At 43.5% G+C, this 18,376-nt stretch overlaps 1 protein-coding gene and 1 pseudogene across 1 annotated transcript; one reads left to right on the top strand and one right to left on the bottom strand.

The window, feature by feature from the left end:
* LOC147010587 (gap junction Cx32.7 protein-like) lies at window positions 1–3,004 on the top strand. Its single transcript, XM_085858607.1, has one exon. It carries the CDS (start codon window positions 445–447, stop codon window positions 1,348–1,350), a length of 906 nt encoding a protein of 301 aa, XP_085714733.1. The 5' UTR covers window positions 1–444; the 3' UTR covers window positions 1,351–3,004.
* Window positions 3,005–6,016: 3,012 nt separating this feature from the next.
* LOC147010586 (uncharacterized) lies at window positions 6,017–7,405 on the bottom strand (annotated as a pseudogene).
* Window positions 7,406–18,376: the final 10,971 nt, after the last annotated feature.

The following is an 18,376-nucleotide window of genomic DNA, read 5'->3' as shown; positions in this document are numbered from 1 at the left end:
TCTGTAGACATTGCCAGGAAGGACTGGAAGTAAATGTGAGGTTGTAAAAGATGTTCCTTTCAAAAACACAGCCACATTGCCCTGATTTTTCAGGAAGGTGATAACCCTGTTAATTTGTTCCACCTCGTAAGTCCAAAACTTTAATTGATTCAGAAACAAGACTTTCATAACAGATTACCTTGACTACAACACGTCATCAACAATCATGCTGCAGAACAAGTAAATCAGCTATTGAAAGAAATGCAACCTCAAAACTTCCCCACCAGCCTAGGCTTGCTCACAGCTGGTGAACTGATTGGTTCGATGATTTTGGGAGTTTGGCTTCCACCCTGGAAGGTATTTTAAAATCGCCACCCCAAGTAGCAAGTTAAAAACCAGCTAATACCTTCGGAGAGACACCGCTGCATTCCTGGAGAAGCAGAGACCGAGTACGTACGAGGCACCATGGCAGGAGACTGGGATTTCATTGAACACCTGCTCGTATATATTAAGAAATACTCCACCGTGGTAGGAAAGGTCTGGCTCGTGTTCCTCTTCATCTTCCGAATCCTGGTGTTAGTTTCCGCGGCCGAGTCCGTTTGGGGTGACGAGCAGTCGGACTTCACCTGCAACACGAAGCAACCCGGTTGTGAGAACGCGTGCTACGACCAAGCCTTTCCCATATCACACATCAGGTTCTGGGTGCTGCAGATCATCTTCGTGTCAACGCCGGTGATCGTTTACCTGTTACATTCTGCGATAATCGACGAGAAGTACGAAGAACATGAGAACGAAGGATGTGACAACGAAGAGTGCGAGAACAACAGAGATGGGAAAGAGGATGAGTTGCAATTAAAACTCACATTCCTTGATAAACTGCTGACCACCAGCAATAAAGGTGAGGAGAAGTTAAAAGAAGATTACAAAAGTGAAAAGAAAGAGTTAAAACTGAAATCCAAAAGAGAAGAGGAAAGGAAGTTGAAACGAAACTCCCGAACCCGAAGAGAACGTGATGAAAAGCGATTGAAGCGGACGAGTTACGTTCTCAACATCCTGGGAAGGATGATTCTGGAGGGGGCTTTCGTCGTTGGACATTGCTGGCTCTACGGGTTCCATCTCGATCTGCTCTACAAATGCCGAGCCGAGCCTTGCCCGCACGACGTCGACTGCTTCGTGTCACGTCCGACGGAGAAAACCATTTTCATCAATTTCATGCTTGCGATTGCGTTTGTCTCCATCTTCGTCAGCCTGGTTGAGTTAATCGTGTTGTGCTCGGAGTTGTGCTGCAAATCTTCTTCAAGTTCTTCATCCTCCAAAACCACACGAGATGCCCACCAAGGATCCGCCCCATTCATCGGAGGCAACAACTGATGTTGAATGAACACCAAACTGAAAAGCTTACGTTTCAAGTCATGAGAACGTCCTTAAAGAATCAATCGAAGGTTCAATGAAATTGGATTCTTTGTTTTGATCTCTTTTGTCATTCGGTTCGTTGGCCGAGGGAGATTTGCGACTGAGGTCTCTGAGATTCGAACTGCTTGTTCAGGGTCCAGACTTCAAGCTTGCTTTAGCAGGGTCATGATTAGCAATAACTTGATGTTGCTTTGGATTTATGAATGCAAATATCACTTTCATGATGTTTTAATGTTTATGAATGAATTAAATATTTCTGCAATTTTGTATAACTGTAGGGCTTCTTCATGTAAATTCCGTGCCATGTAAAATGTGACTTCAACAATATTGTGCGAAGAACAGTTTAATATATATATATATACACACACACTGATGAGCCAAAACATTATGACCACCTGCCTAATATGCTGTTGGTCCTCCGTGTGCCGCCAAAACAGCACCGACCCGCCGAGCCATGGACTCTACTACACCCCTGAAGGTGTCCTGTGGTATCTGGCACCAAAATATTAGCATCAGATCCTTCAAGTCCTGTAAGATGCGAGGTGGAGCCGCCGTGGATCGGACTTGTCGGTCCAGCACATCCCACAGATGCTCAATCGGATTGAGATTTGGAGAATTTGGAGGCCAGGGCAACACCATGAACACTTCATCATGTTCCTCAAACCATTCCTGAACAATGTGTGCAGTGTGGCAGGGTGCATTATCCTGCTGAAAGAGGCCACTGCCATCAGGGAATACCATTGCCACGAAGGGGTGTACCTGGTCTGCAATGATGTTTCGGTGGGTGACACGTATCAAATTGATGTCCACATGAATGGCCGGACCCAGGGTTTCCCAGCAGAACATTCCCCAGAGCATCACACTCCCACCGGATTGTCGTCTTCCCACAGTGCATCCTGGTGCCATCACTTCCCCAGGTAAATGGCGCACACGTACACGGCCATTCACGGGATCTAAAAGAAAACGGGACTCATCGGACCAGGCGACCTTCTTCCACTGCTCCAAGGTCCAGTTCCGACGCTTGCGTGCCCATTGTAGGCGCTTTCGACTGTGGACAGGGGTCATCATGGGCACTCTGACCAGTCTGCGGCTACGCAGCCCCATATGCAGCAGGGTGCGATGCACTGTGGATTGTGACACGTTCCTCCCGTGACCACCATTAAAATTTTATGTGACTTGTGCCACAGTAGACCTTCTCTCGGTTCGGACCAGATGGGATAGCCTTCGTTGCCCTCGCGCACCGATGAGCCTTGGGTGCCCAACACCCTGTCGACGGTTTGTGGTTTGTCCTTCCTCGGGCCACTGTCGGGAGGTACTCACCACTGCTGACTGAGAGCACCCCACAAGCCTTGCCATTTCAAAAATGCTCTGACCCAGTCGTCTGGCCATAACAATTTGGTCCTTGTCAAAGTCGCTCAGGTCTTTACTCCCACCAATTTCTCCTGCATCCAACACATCAACTTCAAGAACTGACTGTTCACTTGCTGCCTAATATATCCTACCGCTTGACAGGTGCCATTGTAACAAGATAATCAATGTTATTCACTTCACCTGTCAGTAGTCATAATGTTTTGGCTCATCAGTGTGTTTATATATATATATATATATATATATATATATATATATATATATATATATATATATATATATATATGTATATACATCTTCTTCTTCTTCTTCTTTCGGCTGCTCCCGATAGGGGTCGCCACAGCGGATCATCCGTATGATCCGCATACTGATTTGGCACATGTTTTACGCCGGATGCCCTTCCTGACGCAACCCTGCTGCCTCTTACGACACAGGGATATGGTATACCTATTTTAACCGGGGTATACGCCGGCCCAGTATACTGGTACTCATTTCGCCAACCTCGGAAGGATGACAGGCTGAGTCAACCCCCTGGTGTATTAATTCAGTGGACCAACGGAGCTTGAACTCAGGACCTTTTGGATCCCAAGCCGCTGCCCTAACCACTTCGCCAGCACCAGGCTTTATGTATATACATATATATATATATATATATATATATATATATATATGTATAAACGTATACATATATATTTATATATATATATGTATATATATATATGTGTATATATATATATATATATATATATATATATATATATGTATATGTATAAACGTATACATATATATCTGTATATATATATATGTATAAACGTATATATATATATATATATATATATATATATATATATATATATATGTATAAACGTATATATATATATATATATATATATATATATATATATATATATATATATATGTATGTATAAACGTATATATATATATATATATATATATATATATATATATATATATATATATATGTATATATATATATATATATATACACATATATATATATATATATATATATATATATATATATATATATATATGTATATATATATATATATACACACATATATATATATATATATATATATATATATATATATATATATATATATATATATATATATATATATATATACACAGTGCTCCCTCGCTATATTGCGGTTCACTTTTCGTGGCTTCACTACATCGCGGGTTTTCAAATTTCAGATTTGATGCTCTTCTTGGCTGTGCAGTACTACATTCATCTCATCATCGTCATCTTCATCGTCATCAGTACTGCACAGCTATCATCATCATCGTCATATCTTCATAGGTCAGTACCCATAATACGTTTTTTTTGATATTTTATAGTACAATATAGTATTTTAAAAATTATTTTTGGTCTTCGGCTTTGCAGCCCCATGAAGTCGCATTTCTGATGAAGATTTTTTTAATTTTTTTTTTTTTTTTTTTATAAATAACTGATTAAATGTATGTGGGGAAGGTTAATAAGAGTGTGTGGATGCTGTATAATGGTTTAAAATGTGTTTAAATATATTTAAATTATGAAATAAATATGTGGTTTCTACTTCGCGGATTTTCACCTATCGCGGGTGGGTCTGGAAGTCATTAACCGCGATCGGTGAGGGAGCACTATATATATATATATATATATATATATATATATATATATATATATATATATATATATATATATATATATATATATATGGGAATTTTATATTGTCGAACTATGTCCTCTCTAAAGATGTCGCTTGATCAAATCAACCCCTGCAACCCAAGTCTTCAATTACCCCCCCAACCCCAAGTCATCAACCCCCCCCCCACACACACACACACACACACACACACACACACACACACACACCAAGTCATCAACCCCCCCCACCCCCACACACACACACACACACACACACACACACACACACACACACACACACACACACACCAAGTCATCAACTCCTCTCTCCCAACTCTGCCCCCCTTACCCACCCCAATTCTGTCCGCTCCTTCCCCTTTCTTCAATTTAGATTAAACACATTATTTATTTATTACCTCTTTCAAGTGGGGGATATTTAACTCTTTACCCACCCCTATCTATGTTAATATTATGCCATTACCAACTTCACTGTCTGATCTCTTCATAACCTGCTTTCCGACCTTCCCAACTTCTCCTTTCACCCCATTCACAATCTCAGCAGCAGCGAGATATGTCCCACGGAAATTCTGTGGAATTGTCCCTCTCAAGTGATTGTGTGTTGCTTAATTGTATTAATAAATGATCCTAAATTAATTATCTTCTTTGTGATGTATATATCTGGTCCGTTGTACCACACACTGTTACAGAGCGTCAGTTTTGCTGAAACAGTTTCTTCGCAAGGGTTATACTAGGTGGTTTGCCATTGCCTTCCCAGCAGAAGTTAGGACAGGAATTTGTAATTTGTTCATGGTGCCGACGACAGCTCGCCTCCTCTTCACGAAGGACATCGTGGGATCTGTAAGTGCTCCCCAGACGACAACCACACTCAATGTTAGCAAGCAGTGTGACCTTGCGTCAAGGAATGTCCAAGAGTAGGCCATAGGACATGCATGTCCATTTGTAGGAAATGTGTCACTGATTAAGAATATCCATGTCCCCACGCACAAGGGGTGCTCAGAAATTGATAACGAGCAGTTGATGAAAATGCATATTAACAAATGGTACATGAAGTGTATGATGGCTTCCTGGCTTTTTCATCAGATTGTTCAGTGAACATGTTATTATCTGTTGGGCTTCATAAATTTATAACGTGCATTTATAATCTATCTATAATTCCAGCAGTGTGTGTGTGTGTGTGTGTGTGTGTGTGTGTGTGTGTGTGTGTGTGTGTGTGTGTGTGTGTGTGTGTGTGTGTGTGTGTGTGTGTGTGACCGCTGTTTCTCGACAACCACTGGTCCGATCTAATTGAAACTTGCCAGGTATATTGCTGGGGACCTGAGTATGTGTCTTTTCAAGGTTTGATATTAATTGGACAAGTGCTTCCCAAGTTATGGCCCTTTATTTACCAAACCAATGAAAGGACACGTTGCTGCGTAGGCGTGGCCGATGGGGAAAGGGCGCCTAAGTTACCATGGCGTAGGAGTGGCAATGGTCAATGGCAGCGAATGTCATGGCTAGCAAAGACAGGGAGGGAAACTTGATTTTAATTAACTCTGTGTGTGCAAGTATCACAGCAGTTGTTACTTCAATGAAAGTGATAATTCGTGGAATGCATGTGAACATTCCGTACGGGCATGCACTACTTCCGCATAGTGATGACTTATTGTATTCTAATAATTTCTCGATTTCTTATGCGCATTTATAGATAAACACAATGCCCTAATCCAGTCGTCGTTTACGAGAGCGAAGGAACGGCCTGTGTGGTTGTTGTTTCTGGCACGCGGTTTGAAAGTTTTTTTTATTATTATTTTTATTTTTTGCACGTACGGCCACACACGTACGTGCACATACGTACGGGCACGTACTAGTAATAATAATAATACTAAGAGTATTAATGATAAGAATATATTATTATTATTATTATTATTAACATTTATGCACTTAATCTCGTTTGAGCCATAAGCACCCACACAAACTGAAACAAACCACAAACTAAACCACACACAGCACCAACACCGAGAGAACAAGAGGCAGGGAAATTGGGAAAAGTCCTGACTGGAACAGATGTTTTAGATTTAATGAAAACCCATTAACAAATGATACTCCAAATGTATGATCATGGGACTGTGAGGTTCTTGTTGTCAATAGATAACTTCAATGTTAAGGCAGCATTAAATAACATTCACAGACTGTTTGGCTGGGATCCATTGCAACCTCTTTCAATTGGTTCTGCATCATCTGTTGAACTTTCTGCAGAAGTAGTGTGAGTGTCATCAACAAGTTCCTGGACTAGATCTTCTACACAAAGTCCTTCACTGAAGACGATGTCACTCATGTTTCTATTGGCGGGCGTGACAAACACAAGTTGCGGGAATGTTCTTCGCAGACGCGTCTTTAAATTCCAGGTCCTATCAGGAGCATCTACATTTTCAACCTCTTTTATCGCGTGGATAAATATGCGGTTTAATCTTGACGAAGTCAAGATTTCTTTATTTTGAATTAATCTTTTTTTCACTGAATACAATGAAAGCATTCATGTAGCCACTCTGGGTGTCAAAGGCTTACACGGCTTACTCGGGAACCTTGTGTAGGCTCTGTGACAGTCATGATGGTACTGCAACTCACGGGCTACAAACTCTTCACCCTGTATCTGCTGTAGAAGTGCAATGTCTTCCTTTTGCTTTGCAGATTCCAGGAGCTGCCCATCACAAATAAGCTCACATTTGACTAACCTTACAATTGACCTTTTACTAGTTATATTATTACATTTGTACTTGTTTGAGTGGCAAATTATGCACTCCTCTGGAAATATGTGACGTTTTCTCCACTCTCGTTGGCTGTCCTTGCCATCTGAACAAAGCACACGCTTTTGGCTTGGCTGTCCTCCGTGTAAGTCACTTGGTTGGTTATCCAGTATGTTCATGTCTGTTCCTGTATTTGCATTGATGAAATGATAGAAGATGCAAAGACAACCAAAGAGAATGCAATTAGATTGCTTATTTATTTAAAATGTAACATTACAATATTAGATAATAGATATTGTCGTAATTTTTTTTTTATGTCAAACACCTCTTTTGTAGACAGAATATAGTATGCCTTTTATTAGACAGGCATTTCAAAATTCAACATTTTCCATAAATTTCTGGAAAACTGGTTGAAATTAGATGAAATGGACTTTGTGTTGTGTAATATTGTTGTGGGGCCGAGTTTTGGTGGCGAGCACAACTGCTAGATGGAGCAGTAGAGTCAGCTCCACCGAACACCCGGAATTTATAGGTCATCACCTGGATAACTCCGGAGCCGACGGGTCCCTTATCGGACTGAAGATCGCCGATAGGTCGACCGCGTGGGATAGGGTCGATTGCCAATTTCAATTTACCTAAATACCCACATCGTCCAAAATACCGGGGAAATTCACCCTCGGCAGAGCTCGAGCGGAACGAGCCGTGAGCGTGCTCCAACCGTGCGTAACCCGAGCGGTTGGTTACCGAGGTCCATCAGTCCAAATGCACAATTTGCCGCTTCCCAATTTGCCAACACTAAACCTTCTTCTTCTTCTTCTTTTTCTTCTTCTTCTTCTTCTTCTTCTTCTTCTTCTTCTTCTTCTTCTTCTTCTTCTTCTTCTTCTTCTTCTTCTTCTTCTTCTTCTTCTTCTTCTTCTTCTTTCGGCTGCTCCCATTAGGGGTCGCCACAGCGGATCAACCGTCTCCATTTCGCTCTAACCTCCACATCTTCAATTGACACTCCAACCACCCACATGTCTGCCCTCACCGCATCCATGAACCTCTTATTTGGCCTTCCTCTTCTCCTCCTGCCTGGCGGCTCCATCTTCAGCATCCTTCTTCCGATATACTCCGTTTCCCTCCTGTGCACATGTCCAAACCATCTCAATCTCGCCTCTCTCACTTTGTCTCCAAACCGTCCTACCTGCGCTGTCCCTCATTTCTTACCCTATCCATCCTCGTCACTCCCAACGAGAATCGCAGCATCTTTAACTCTGCCACCTCCAGCTCCGCTTCCTGTCTTTTTGTTAGTGCCACCGCCTCCAAACCATACAACATAGCTGGTCTCACTACCGTTTTATATACTTTCCCCTTAACTCTTGCAGCTACCCTTCTGTCACAAATCACTCCTGCAACTCTTCTCCACCCACTCCATCCTGCCTGCACTCTCTTTTTCACTTCTCTCCCACACTCTCCATTACTTTGGACAGTTGATCCCAAGTATTTAAACCAATCCACCTTCCCCACCTCAATTCCTTGCAACCGCACCATACCACCACCCTCCCTCTCATTTACGCACATGTACTCAGTCTTACTCCGACTGACTATCATTCCCCTTCTCTCCAGTGTGTACCTCCACCTCTCGAGGCTCGCCTCAGTCTGCTCCCTACTCTCCCTACAGATCATGATGTCATCCGCGAACATCATAGTCCATGGAGACTCCAGTCTGATCTCGTCCGTCAACCTGTCCATCACCATTGCAAACAGGAAAGGGCTCAGAGTCGATCCTTGGTGCAATCCCACTTTTACCTTAAACCGGTCCGTCATTCCTACCGCACACCTCACCGCTGTCACACTGTCCTCATACATATCCTGCACGATCCTCACATACTTCACCACTCCCGACTTCCTCATACAATGCCATAACTCCTCTCTTGGCACCCTATCATAAGCTTTCTCGAAATCCACAAACACACAATGTAACTCCTTCTGGCCTTCCCTGTACTTCTCCATCAACATTCTCAAAGCAAACATCGCATCAGTGGTGCTCTTTTCTGGCATAAACCCATATTGCTGATCACAAATCATCACCTCTCTTCTCAACCGAGCTTCCACTACTCTTTCCCACAACTTCATGGTGTGGCTTAACAACTTTATCCCTCTGTAATTTCCACAGCTCTGCACATCACCCTTGTTCTTGAAAATCGGAACCAGTACACTTAATCTCCACTCCTCCTGCATCCTCTCACTTTCCAAGATTTTATTAAACAATCTGGTTAACAACCCCACTGCCATCTCTCCTCAGCACTTCCATGCCTCCACTGGTATACCATCTGGGCCAACCGCCTTTCCACTTTTCATCCTCTTCATAGCAGTCCTCACTTCATCCTTACTGATCCACCCCACTTCCTGATTCACTATCTCCACCTCTTCCAACCTTCTCTCTCTCTCATTTTCTTCATTCACCAGCTCCTCAAAGTACTCCATCCACCTTCTCAACACACTCTCCTCGCTCGTCAGCACATTCCCATTTACGTCCTTTATCACCCTAACCTGCAGCACATCCTTCCCAGCTCAGTCCGTCTGTCTTGCCAATCGGTATAAATCCTTTTCCCCTTCTTTTGTGTCCAACTTGTCCAATGCTGTCGAGCTACACTCTCCCCTGCCACCACCTTACAGTCTCTATAATCTCTTTCAGGTTGCATCTCCTGCTTAAGATGTAATCCACCTGTGTGCACTTTCCTACATTCTTGTATGTCACCCTGTGTTCCTCCTTCTTCTTTAAATACGTACTTACCACTGCCATTTCCATTCTTTTTGCAAACTCTACCACTATTTGCCCTTCCACATTTCTCTTGTTGAGACCATACCTACCCGTCACCTCCTCATCCTCTTTATTCCCTTCCCCAACATGCCCATTTCTCCTCCCATCCACACCATGGTAGAACAGTTTGAAACCACCTCCAATGCTCCTAGCCTTACTCCCCATCCACTTGGTCTCTTGTACACACAGTATGTCCACCTTTCTTCTCTCCATCATGTCAGCCAACTCTCGCCCTTTGCCAGTCATCGTCCCAACATTCAGAGTTCCAACTCTCACCTCCACACTTCTACCCTTCCCCCTCTCCCACTGCCTCCGGACTCGCCTTCCCCGTCTCCTTCTCCTCCTTCGCCCAGCAGTAGCACAATTTCCACTGGCAGTCCCAACACTAAACCAATGAAAGAAAAACAGAAACGAGCTGAAACATTTAACAGAATGGAGATTTATTTACAATAGGCAGGGAGGGGAAGGGAACACACAATGAGCAGAGTTATCCGACTATAAGAAATGAAATGCAAATAATGTACAAGGCACTTAAACAATTGCTACTTATAGACTGGGCCCACAGACACACACGCACACACCCAAAAGAAATGATGGCAGCGGCCTTTATTCGGCCCTTTAGCTCGGGAGGGAAGGTGAGCCGAAGGGGAGAACCTGTCACGCACCTCCCCGCCTCATGCGGTTTTCGATGATCCGGTTCGGCGGGACTCGAACCTGCAACACAATGCAATGATGGACACCAGCCGGCGCGAAGGTGGATCAGACAGAACGCCGGCAGGCCAGACAAGACTACCAGGCAACGCGACCTTGACTGCCAGACAGAACGCGCCGAACACTTATTCACCCCTTCTCCAGAGGGGATGAGCCGCCTCCTCGGACCCGCTCTCGCTCACTGGACAGTTTTGGCGCGCAATTGCGCTCGTCGCCCCTGTGATTAGCCGAAAGGGGCGCCAAGTCCACTGATTGCACTGGGATGGGGGGCGTGGCGGCCATCACGGTGGACCGCCCCTCAAACAGGGAGAGTAACATTGTCCTGCGTTGTGGCGCTCATTGGCCGACTGACGGCAACCTCGCTCGCATCCTTGAACTCCGCCCACCGCGGGCGTTATGACGTCGGGTTGAGAAAGCGAGGTAAAGGCATGTTGTTGTTGTTGTTGTTGTTGTTGTTATTATAAGTGTAAAAATCCTATCTATAAAATAACTTTACAGCACACTTAATTCCCATTAGACATCGGGGAAAGGGAGCTATCTATCCACATTTACTTATCGAAATAACTGAGCTATGGGGACCTGAATGTTGAGTGCTCATGGCTTCCAGATTTGCAAAAATATCTCCCAACAAATCTTTTCATTCTCTCCTTTGCTTACAATACAAGCCCGCATGCTATAGGAGGGGCGGACATAAGAAATTTTTGCGCATTTGTGAGAGAGGGACCAGTGATGCCGGTTAAAACAACAGTATTTCCATGTTTGTTTACATAGGATTTCTTTGTAAAGCATGAGTCACATTTGCTCTACGGCTAGGATACGGCAGCCGTACCCTCCCCCCCCCCCTGAATTGACAGAAACGTGCGGCGGCCGCAGAGTTTCTGAGGTGGCCTCAGGGTGGCCCTACGCCGTATGGCTATCTTTTACAGGCCGTAGGGGTCTCCGTGGAATTAAAGCGCGGAGTTATAACTTTTTCATTTCTCGGTTGGCCGTAGCAATTCAACAAGCCGTAGCCAAGACGTAGATGTCTTCCACATCGACCGTACGTAGGGCGTACGGTGGGCTTGCGTTATTCGTGCGTTTTCCGTAGGCTCTTATCAACGAAAAATGAATTTTGCCAACCCCCAAAAAATTACGGCGGCCACACTATTTCCACGTTCGCCTTAGGGCCCCCCTGCGGTCGCCTTGCGGGCACCTTGAGGCTACCTTGCGTCTGCCTTGAAAATTCTATGGCCGCCGCAGGGACGCCCTTAGGTCACCGTGCGACATCAAATCAAAGACCGTACGGCACCCCCACGTTTTCGGTCTCCACAATTTCTAAATACCCCGTTCGGCTACCCAAAAAATAAAAACATATGTGACTGCTATATTGTGTGACCGTGGCAATACTGCGGCCGCCCTATAATTGCTAGTGGCCATATATTTTTTAGACAATACGGCCGCCGAGCCAAATGTTACTGAAGCATAACCAAGCGAATATTTCCTCACTTTTTTTTTCCGTGAAATTTGTACTTACAATATCATAAAAGTATATATAGCCTCACTATAGAGGCTTCAAAGAGATATGAGGTGAATTTGAATGAAACACATATGGAAGGGAAGGCTGTTGTCTGCACCTGCTTCGCTGATCCCCAGTTAACAGATTTGCAAAAGTTCCTGTAGTCTATGTCCACCCCCTCCAATAATGGCTTTAAGTTTACTATCAAATCATTGACAGTTATAATTCCCTGAATAACCATGATTCCAAAATTACAGTAAAATTGTACTACTACAGCAAGTTGAACATGATACAAAGTCACTAACTTAGTCTTCCACCAAATCATCATCATCATGAATGATGCATCATTCACATATCCAATCTAACGTTACATAATTTAATTTTAAAGTCATTATCAATGCATGGTGGATGAGTTTACACATTCCTTGTCCTTGAGAAGTAGATTTCTTTGCAAATGACTTCTCTTTTCTTCTGATTTTACTGATGTCACAGAAGCGCTTGTAGCAATTGTTGTGGTTGCCATTGTTCCTGGACGGCAAGGGCTGAGCTGCAATGCATGCAGCAGTATCGTGAAAATCAATACAAGTTTTGTTGCAATCTCGGTAACTATTGGCTCAACGTTCGCATATGAACGATTCCATGATGCATTTACCACTTTATTTTGACACCACTGATGGATCCTCATTGTGCACGGACCCCACATTTAACATCTCTCATCACACGCTCATTTCTTTCTTTCTCGCCCTTCCCTCCCTCCCAGCATGTTTAACCTCTCAAATATGTGGTGCCTTCCTGCAGATATGTGGGCAATAGGGGGTCTGAATGAAACCCGTTATTTACTACAACAAAATACAGGTTCATGGGCAACACAGACACAGCTCAGTCCAGAAGCGAGACAAACTTTCCAACCATTTGGAATCCAAATATACTGAATTATCTTACATTTACTAAAAGTTTTTACACCCTGGGAGACATGAAGGCATGGAAAAGTTTGGATGTCTGGCTGGATCAATGTTGTGGCTGTTCTTGTGAACAATGGCTATCATGCTGTATGAGCAAGGGTAAGCCATGAATTTTATTCTGTCCATGAATGACAGACTCCTGTTGACAGAGCAGATAAGGATAACCTTCTGTGTGATAAGAGAGCCGTTTGTCTGTGTCTGTGTTATAGGGGTTTCAGCCCCCTTCAGAGTTGCCTGCTGAGCAAATAAGGAGTCTCGATCAAGTTCTGTCACCATTTAGTCAAGGTTTGTCTGACCAACCGACTTCCACAGATACAATTCCCAAGACCATGTACCAACTCCACCGGCCTTCCGCCCAAGTTTGACGTCACCCCCAAAAGTCACATGTTACAACTGCAGTTGGTTGTTATCTCCATTTGGGTTTCAGTAGGTGGGAGGAAGGTCCCCCAGAATTCAAAATCTACACCTCCTTTTAGATAAAGGATGATGATTCATGAACCAAACACTGAAACTTCGTTCTCATCGCCTCGTTCAAAAGGCCCTTTTCAGAATCTTCACTGAACCACTGACAGCCTCCACTTGTAGCTTGTTTGTAGTGACATTCTCCAGAATGGTTTTTAAATACCCAATAAGGGTTTTCTTTATCATTCCTGTGGATATGACTGTCACTGGTAAAATTTCAGCTTTCTTCAATATCCAGGTCCTCTTGACCTCATTTTTCAGATCCTGGTATTTGGTCATTTTCCTGATTTCTGTGGCATTAAGTCCAAAGTTATTGGGAACTGAAACCTTGATCAAACTGCCGATTTTTCCTTTTTGTGTTTGAGCACCATGTCCGGACGCAATGCTTTGTTTGCAATGTCCACACTTGATGGGATCATCTTGTCATACATGAACATTATTTGTTCATTTTCGAGGATCGGATTTGGTTTGTGTTTCCATGATTGTTCTGGGACTGGGATGTTGAAATGTTTTCAGATGTGCCAGTGAATGACTCGACAGATGCTGTCATGTTTTTCTGTGTACAGCTGTTCTGACATGAGTTTTTTTTACATCCTGAAAGTAGGTGACTGCTACCTTCTGTTTCGACCCCACAAAACCTGCATTTGTCTGATTGGCTCAATTCCACCATTTTCTTAAGGAATTAGTGTAGTGTCCTTGGTCTTGAGCATTTGTGATGACTCATTCTCCATTCCAACTACTTTGACCTCTTCTTAGCCATTCCAAAGAGCCTTCCTTGTTGATCCCTATCCTCTCAAGCTCTTTTTAAAATCTTCCTGCTCTTTTGTCATTCTCCCATTTGTCATAGTATATCTGATGTTTCTTTTTCTCGTTTTCCTAATTTTTCTTTGCAATCATTAGGGCAGTGTTTGTTTTTGTTTCGTTTTCCTGTATAGTATCCATCATTTGCACCTGTTTTTGGAAGTTTGTTGCTAAATCGATTAAGGATCCATTTTCTGGTTTGTTGTTTTCTTGATCATGTACAAATGTCATCCGGTTGTTTGTTGAGCTTTTCGCACACTCCGCTCGTCCTACACACGATGTTCTGTGTACTTGGTTAAGCTCCATCAAGTCACCTCCTCTCTCTTGCCTCGGTAAGTACATCCTCAGTATGCATTGTTTTTTTATGGAATATCTTGTGAATAGTGAGAAGTTTTCTTGTGTTGTTGATCTCCAATTGTGGCCAGTTTATAATTGCACAGCTATTTTGGAATACCGGCACTGCAAGTTGGTTTATAGCTTTAGTTTGGTTTCTTGGAGAGAGGGATGATTTCAGAATTTGTCTTATTCTGTGAAGGTACTTTTTGCTGATTATTTTACACATTTTTTTATGCTGCACCTGTGGGCTTTCTATTCCGAGGTATTTGTAGGATGCTTCATTTTCTAGTTCCGGTATTGTTTTATTTTGATCGATTGAGATGCTGTCTGTTCCTTTTGTTTTTCCTTGTACAAATGTGCATTTGGCACATTTGTCAAGACCAAACTCCATTTGAATGTCCTCCGCGTACTGCTTTACTAGGTTCAGTTGATCTGCCAATTTATTATCATTCGGTGAGAAGAGTTTTTGATCATCCATGTCCATTCGATGTGTCACCTTTCTTGTTTCTTGGATCATTTTTCTGTTGCATGTCAGATTGTATCTGTGTTCTTGTTCATTGATGAGGTTACTCAGTGGGTCCAGAGCCAGACAATACAGGAGGGGGAAAGACTGTCACCTTGGAAGATACCATGTTGTATCTTTACTCCTGGGATTTCAATCTTTCCTTCCACGTAAGGTGGTATCAGCATTGTGTTCCAGAGCATCAGTGCTTTCTCAATCAGTGTGACTATCTGGGGGTAAATTTTGGATGCTTGTATGCATTTTATAATCCATGAATGTGGGACACGATCAAAGGCTTTTTTGTAATCTATCCAGGCTGTGGATAAGTTGTTTTTTTCAGAGCTTGCAGTTTTCGAGGATGGTCTTGTTCAACAATAAATCGTCTATTTTTCCATAGCATCCTCTCTTACATCCTTTTTGCTCTGCCTCTAAAGCTCCTTGCTGGGTGAGGTGGTCGTAAATTGCATCGGTGATTATACCAGGTTAAAAGTTTGTATGTTGTTAGTAGGTATGTTATCGTCTATATTTGTTGGGTAGATGGGTTTCTTCAGATTTCGGGATTAAAAGAGTGTTGCCTTTGGTGAATCATTCATAAATTGGTTGTTTCCCTTGGATGAGTTCATTTGATGCTCGAGCATAATGAGGGTGGAGAGCATGTAGTTGCTTTAGCCAGAAGTTTCGAATCCCATCCGGGCCTAGGCATTTGAAGTTCAGTGCTTTTGTGAGATGTTTTCTAATTTTCTCTTCATCAGTTATCATTGGGTGCATTTCCTGCAGCTGTTGCTTTTTATTTTCCAAGTACCGTATCCAATCTGCTTCCATGTTGTGTTATTTTTCATCTTCAAATATACCTTTCCAGAATGTTTCCATGTCCTCCTTTTTGAGGGGGTGTTGTCATATTTTGTGTTTGTTTCCCGAGCTCTCGGTAGAACATTTTGAGGTTCTTTTCAAACTTTGTTTTGATTTCTTCTATTGTTGGCCTCAGCACAGGTTATTTATTTTCCCTGCTATCTGTTGTACTTGGAGTTTATTATGGGCAACAAAATGGTTCTAGTCCATTGTTTTCTATGTTGTATTTCTTTTTTATTCATCTAATTCTTTTCATGAGTTTTGGACTTCTGTTTCCCTTCTTAAATTGCTCCATTTGTCCCGTTTCCACCCTCACTCGGTCTCTCTGCTTTTCAAGTCTGTTTCCATGGTGGTATTTTGTTTTTGGTCAGATTATCTCTATTTTTTTGTGTCGTTGTTTGCCTGATAACTTCTTTTGGACGTGCAGTGCCACTGCAAAACTCATATCATTAAATGTCTCTCAGATTAGCTGATTTTGGGAGCATTTTAATGACCGTTTGGTTTATTCTCCTCACTTGTATTTTCAACTGTTTATTACTTGCAAAATCGAAGACGTTTAAAGTATATTGGTGATTGGATTTTTTTATTCTGTCTGTTTGTCTGTCTGTTTGTCTGGTTGTCTGTCTGTGTTTGTCTGGTTGTCTGTCTGTCACCTCCAGGTCACAATTTCAAAGTGATCTTCACGAAATGTCACCACATGGTAGATTTTGTCCTGAGGAATAAGCCTCTTGTTTTTGAGGTCAAAATGTCAAAAGGTCAACATAGGCCAAATGTTGACAAAACAAATTAGGTCAAGTCAGGTCAGGTATGGGAGCATGCGCTAGAGCAGTGCATCGCTGCGTCCACTTTCTGCCGGTAATCCAGGGGCCTCCGGCTGGCCATCCCCCAGGCAGATGCCAGGCCCATCCCCATCTCCTTGAGATGCCGATCAACCTGCTGCAACCATGAGGCACGTGGTCGGCCCATTGGCCTCCTCCACTCACGAGGCTCCCTCGCTGAGAGAATCTGGTGAGCAGGATCAGCGTCAGGAAAACGAGCCACATGTCCATACAGCCGCAGCTGACGCTCACAGACGATGCAGGTAACAAATCTCATTTGAGTCTCTCTCAGCAACCGCTCGTTGGACAAAAAGTCCGACCAGCAATAGCCAAGGATTCTCCGAAGAGACCTGGTACCAAAGGAATTAAGTCTCCGTCTCAGATCCCTGGACAGAGTCCAAGTCTCACATCCATAGAGCAAGATTGGAAGCACCAAGGACCTGAGGACTCGGACTTTCGTCCTCCCGCACAGGTACCGGCAGCGCCACACCCCATGATCCAGTGAATTCATGACTCCCCAGGCCCGACCCAGACGTCTATTGACCTCTGACTCACAGCCGGCAGAGACATGAATATCACTGCCAAGGTAAGTGAATCTCTCCACGACCTCAACATCCTCACCACAAACAGGCACAGACAGGACAGCGGCATCCAAGATATCATTGAAAGCCTGGATCTTAGTTTTGACCCAGGAAACCCGTAATCCCAGCGGCTCCGACTCCTCATTCAGCACCTCAAGGCCCCCCAAAAGGATATCTAAAGTCTCCGCAAAGATGGCTGCATCATCTGCGAAATCAAGGTCAGAGATCTTGACATTCCCAAACGATGCACTGTAGCTTGATCTCTCCGACATCCTCCTGAGAATCCAGTCCGTACAAGTGCTGAAAAGTGTGGGGGCAAGTACACATCCTTGATGAACTCCAGTAACAACTGGAAATAAGTCAGAGATGGTACCACCACACTTCACAGCACTCTCAGTACCAGAGTAGAGTTCAGACATCAGATCGATCAGTTTTGGTGGCACCCCACGAAGACCAAGAATCCTCCAGAGGACATCCCGATTCACTGAATCGAACGCTTTACAGAGATCAACATAGGCTGCAAGCAGCCCCTGCCGAAACTATCGTCTGCATTCGGTAAGGACCTGAAGAGCAAGGATACGGTCAATCGTTGACCTCTTTGGTGTGAAGCCTGACTGCTCTGGACGCTGGTGCTCAAGCAGATGGTGGCGAACCCTATCAAGAATTATCCGAGCAAAGACCTTGCCCGGCACTGAGAGCAGCGTCACCCCTCGGTAGTTGTTGCAGTCTTGGCGATCACCCTTCCCTTTCCAGAGAGGAACAACAAGGCCCCTCTTCCAGTCAGTTGGGATGATGCCTGTGTTCCAGGCAGAGCACAAAACTGCATGCAACGACATGAGTGCAGCATTTCCACCAACCTTGAGAAGTTCGGCATGGATGCCACAGATCCCTGGAGCTT

This window comes from Eptatretus burgeri, chromosome 16 (genome assembly GCF_056783735.1).
Source record: "Eptatretus burgeri isolate ZD-2024b chromosome 16, Ebu_testis_v1, whole genome shotgun sequence".
In the NCBI taxonomy this organism is placed as follows: domain Eukaryota; kingdom Metazoa; phylum Chordata; class Myxini; order Myxiniformes; family Myxinidae; genus Eptatretus; species Eptatretus burgeri.
The sequence above is the reverse complement of the archived record's forward strand: the minus strand, read 5'-3'. Positions and strand labels throughout refer to the sequence as shown.

Excerpts from the sequence above, each read along its gene's own strand:
- LOC147010587 (XM_085858607.1), top strand. The coding sequence starts at position 445 with ATGGCAGGAGACTGGGATTTCATTGAACACCTGCTCGTATATATTAAG.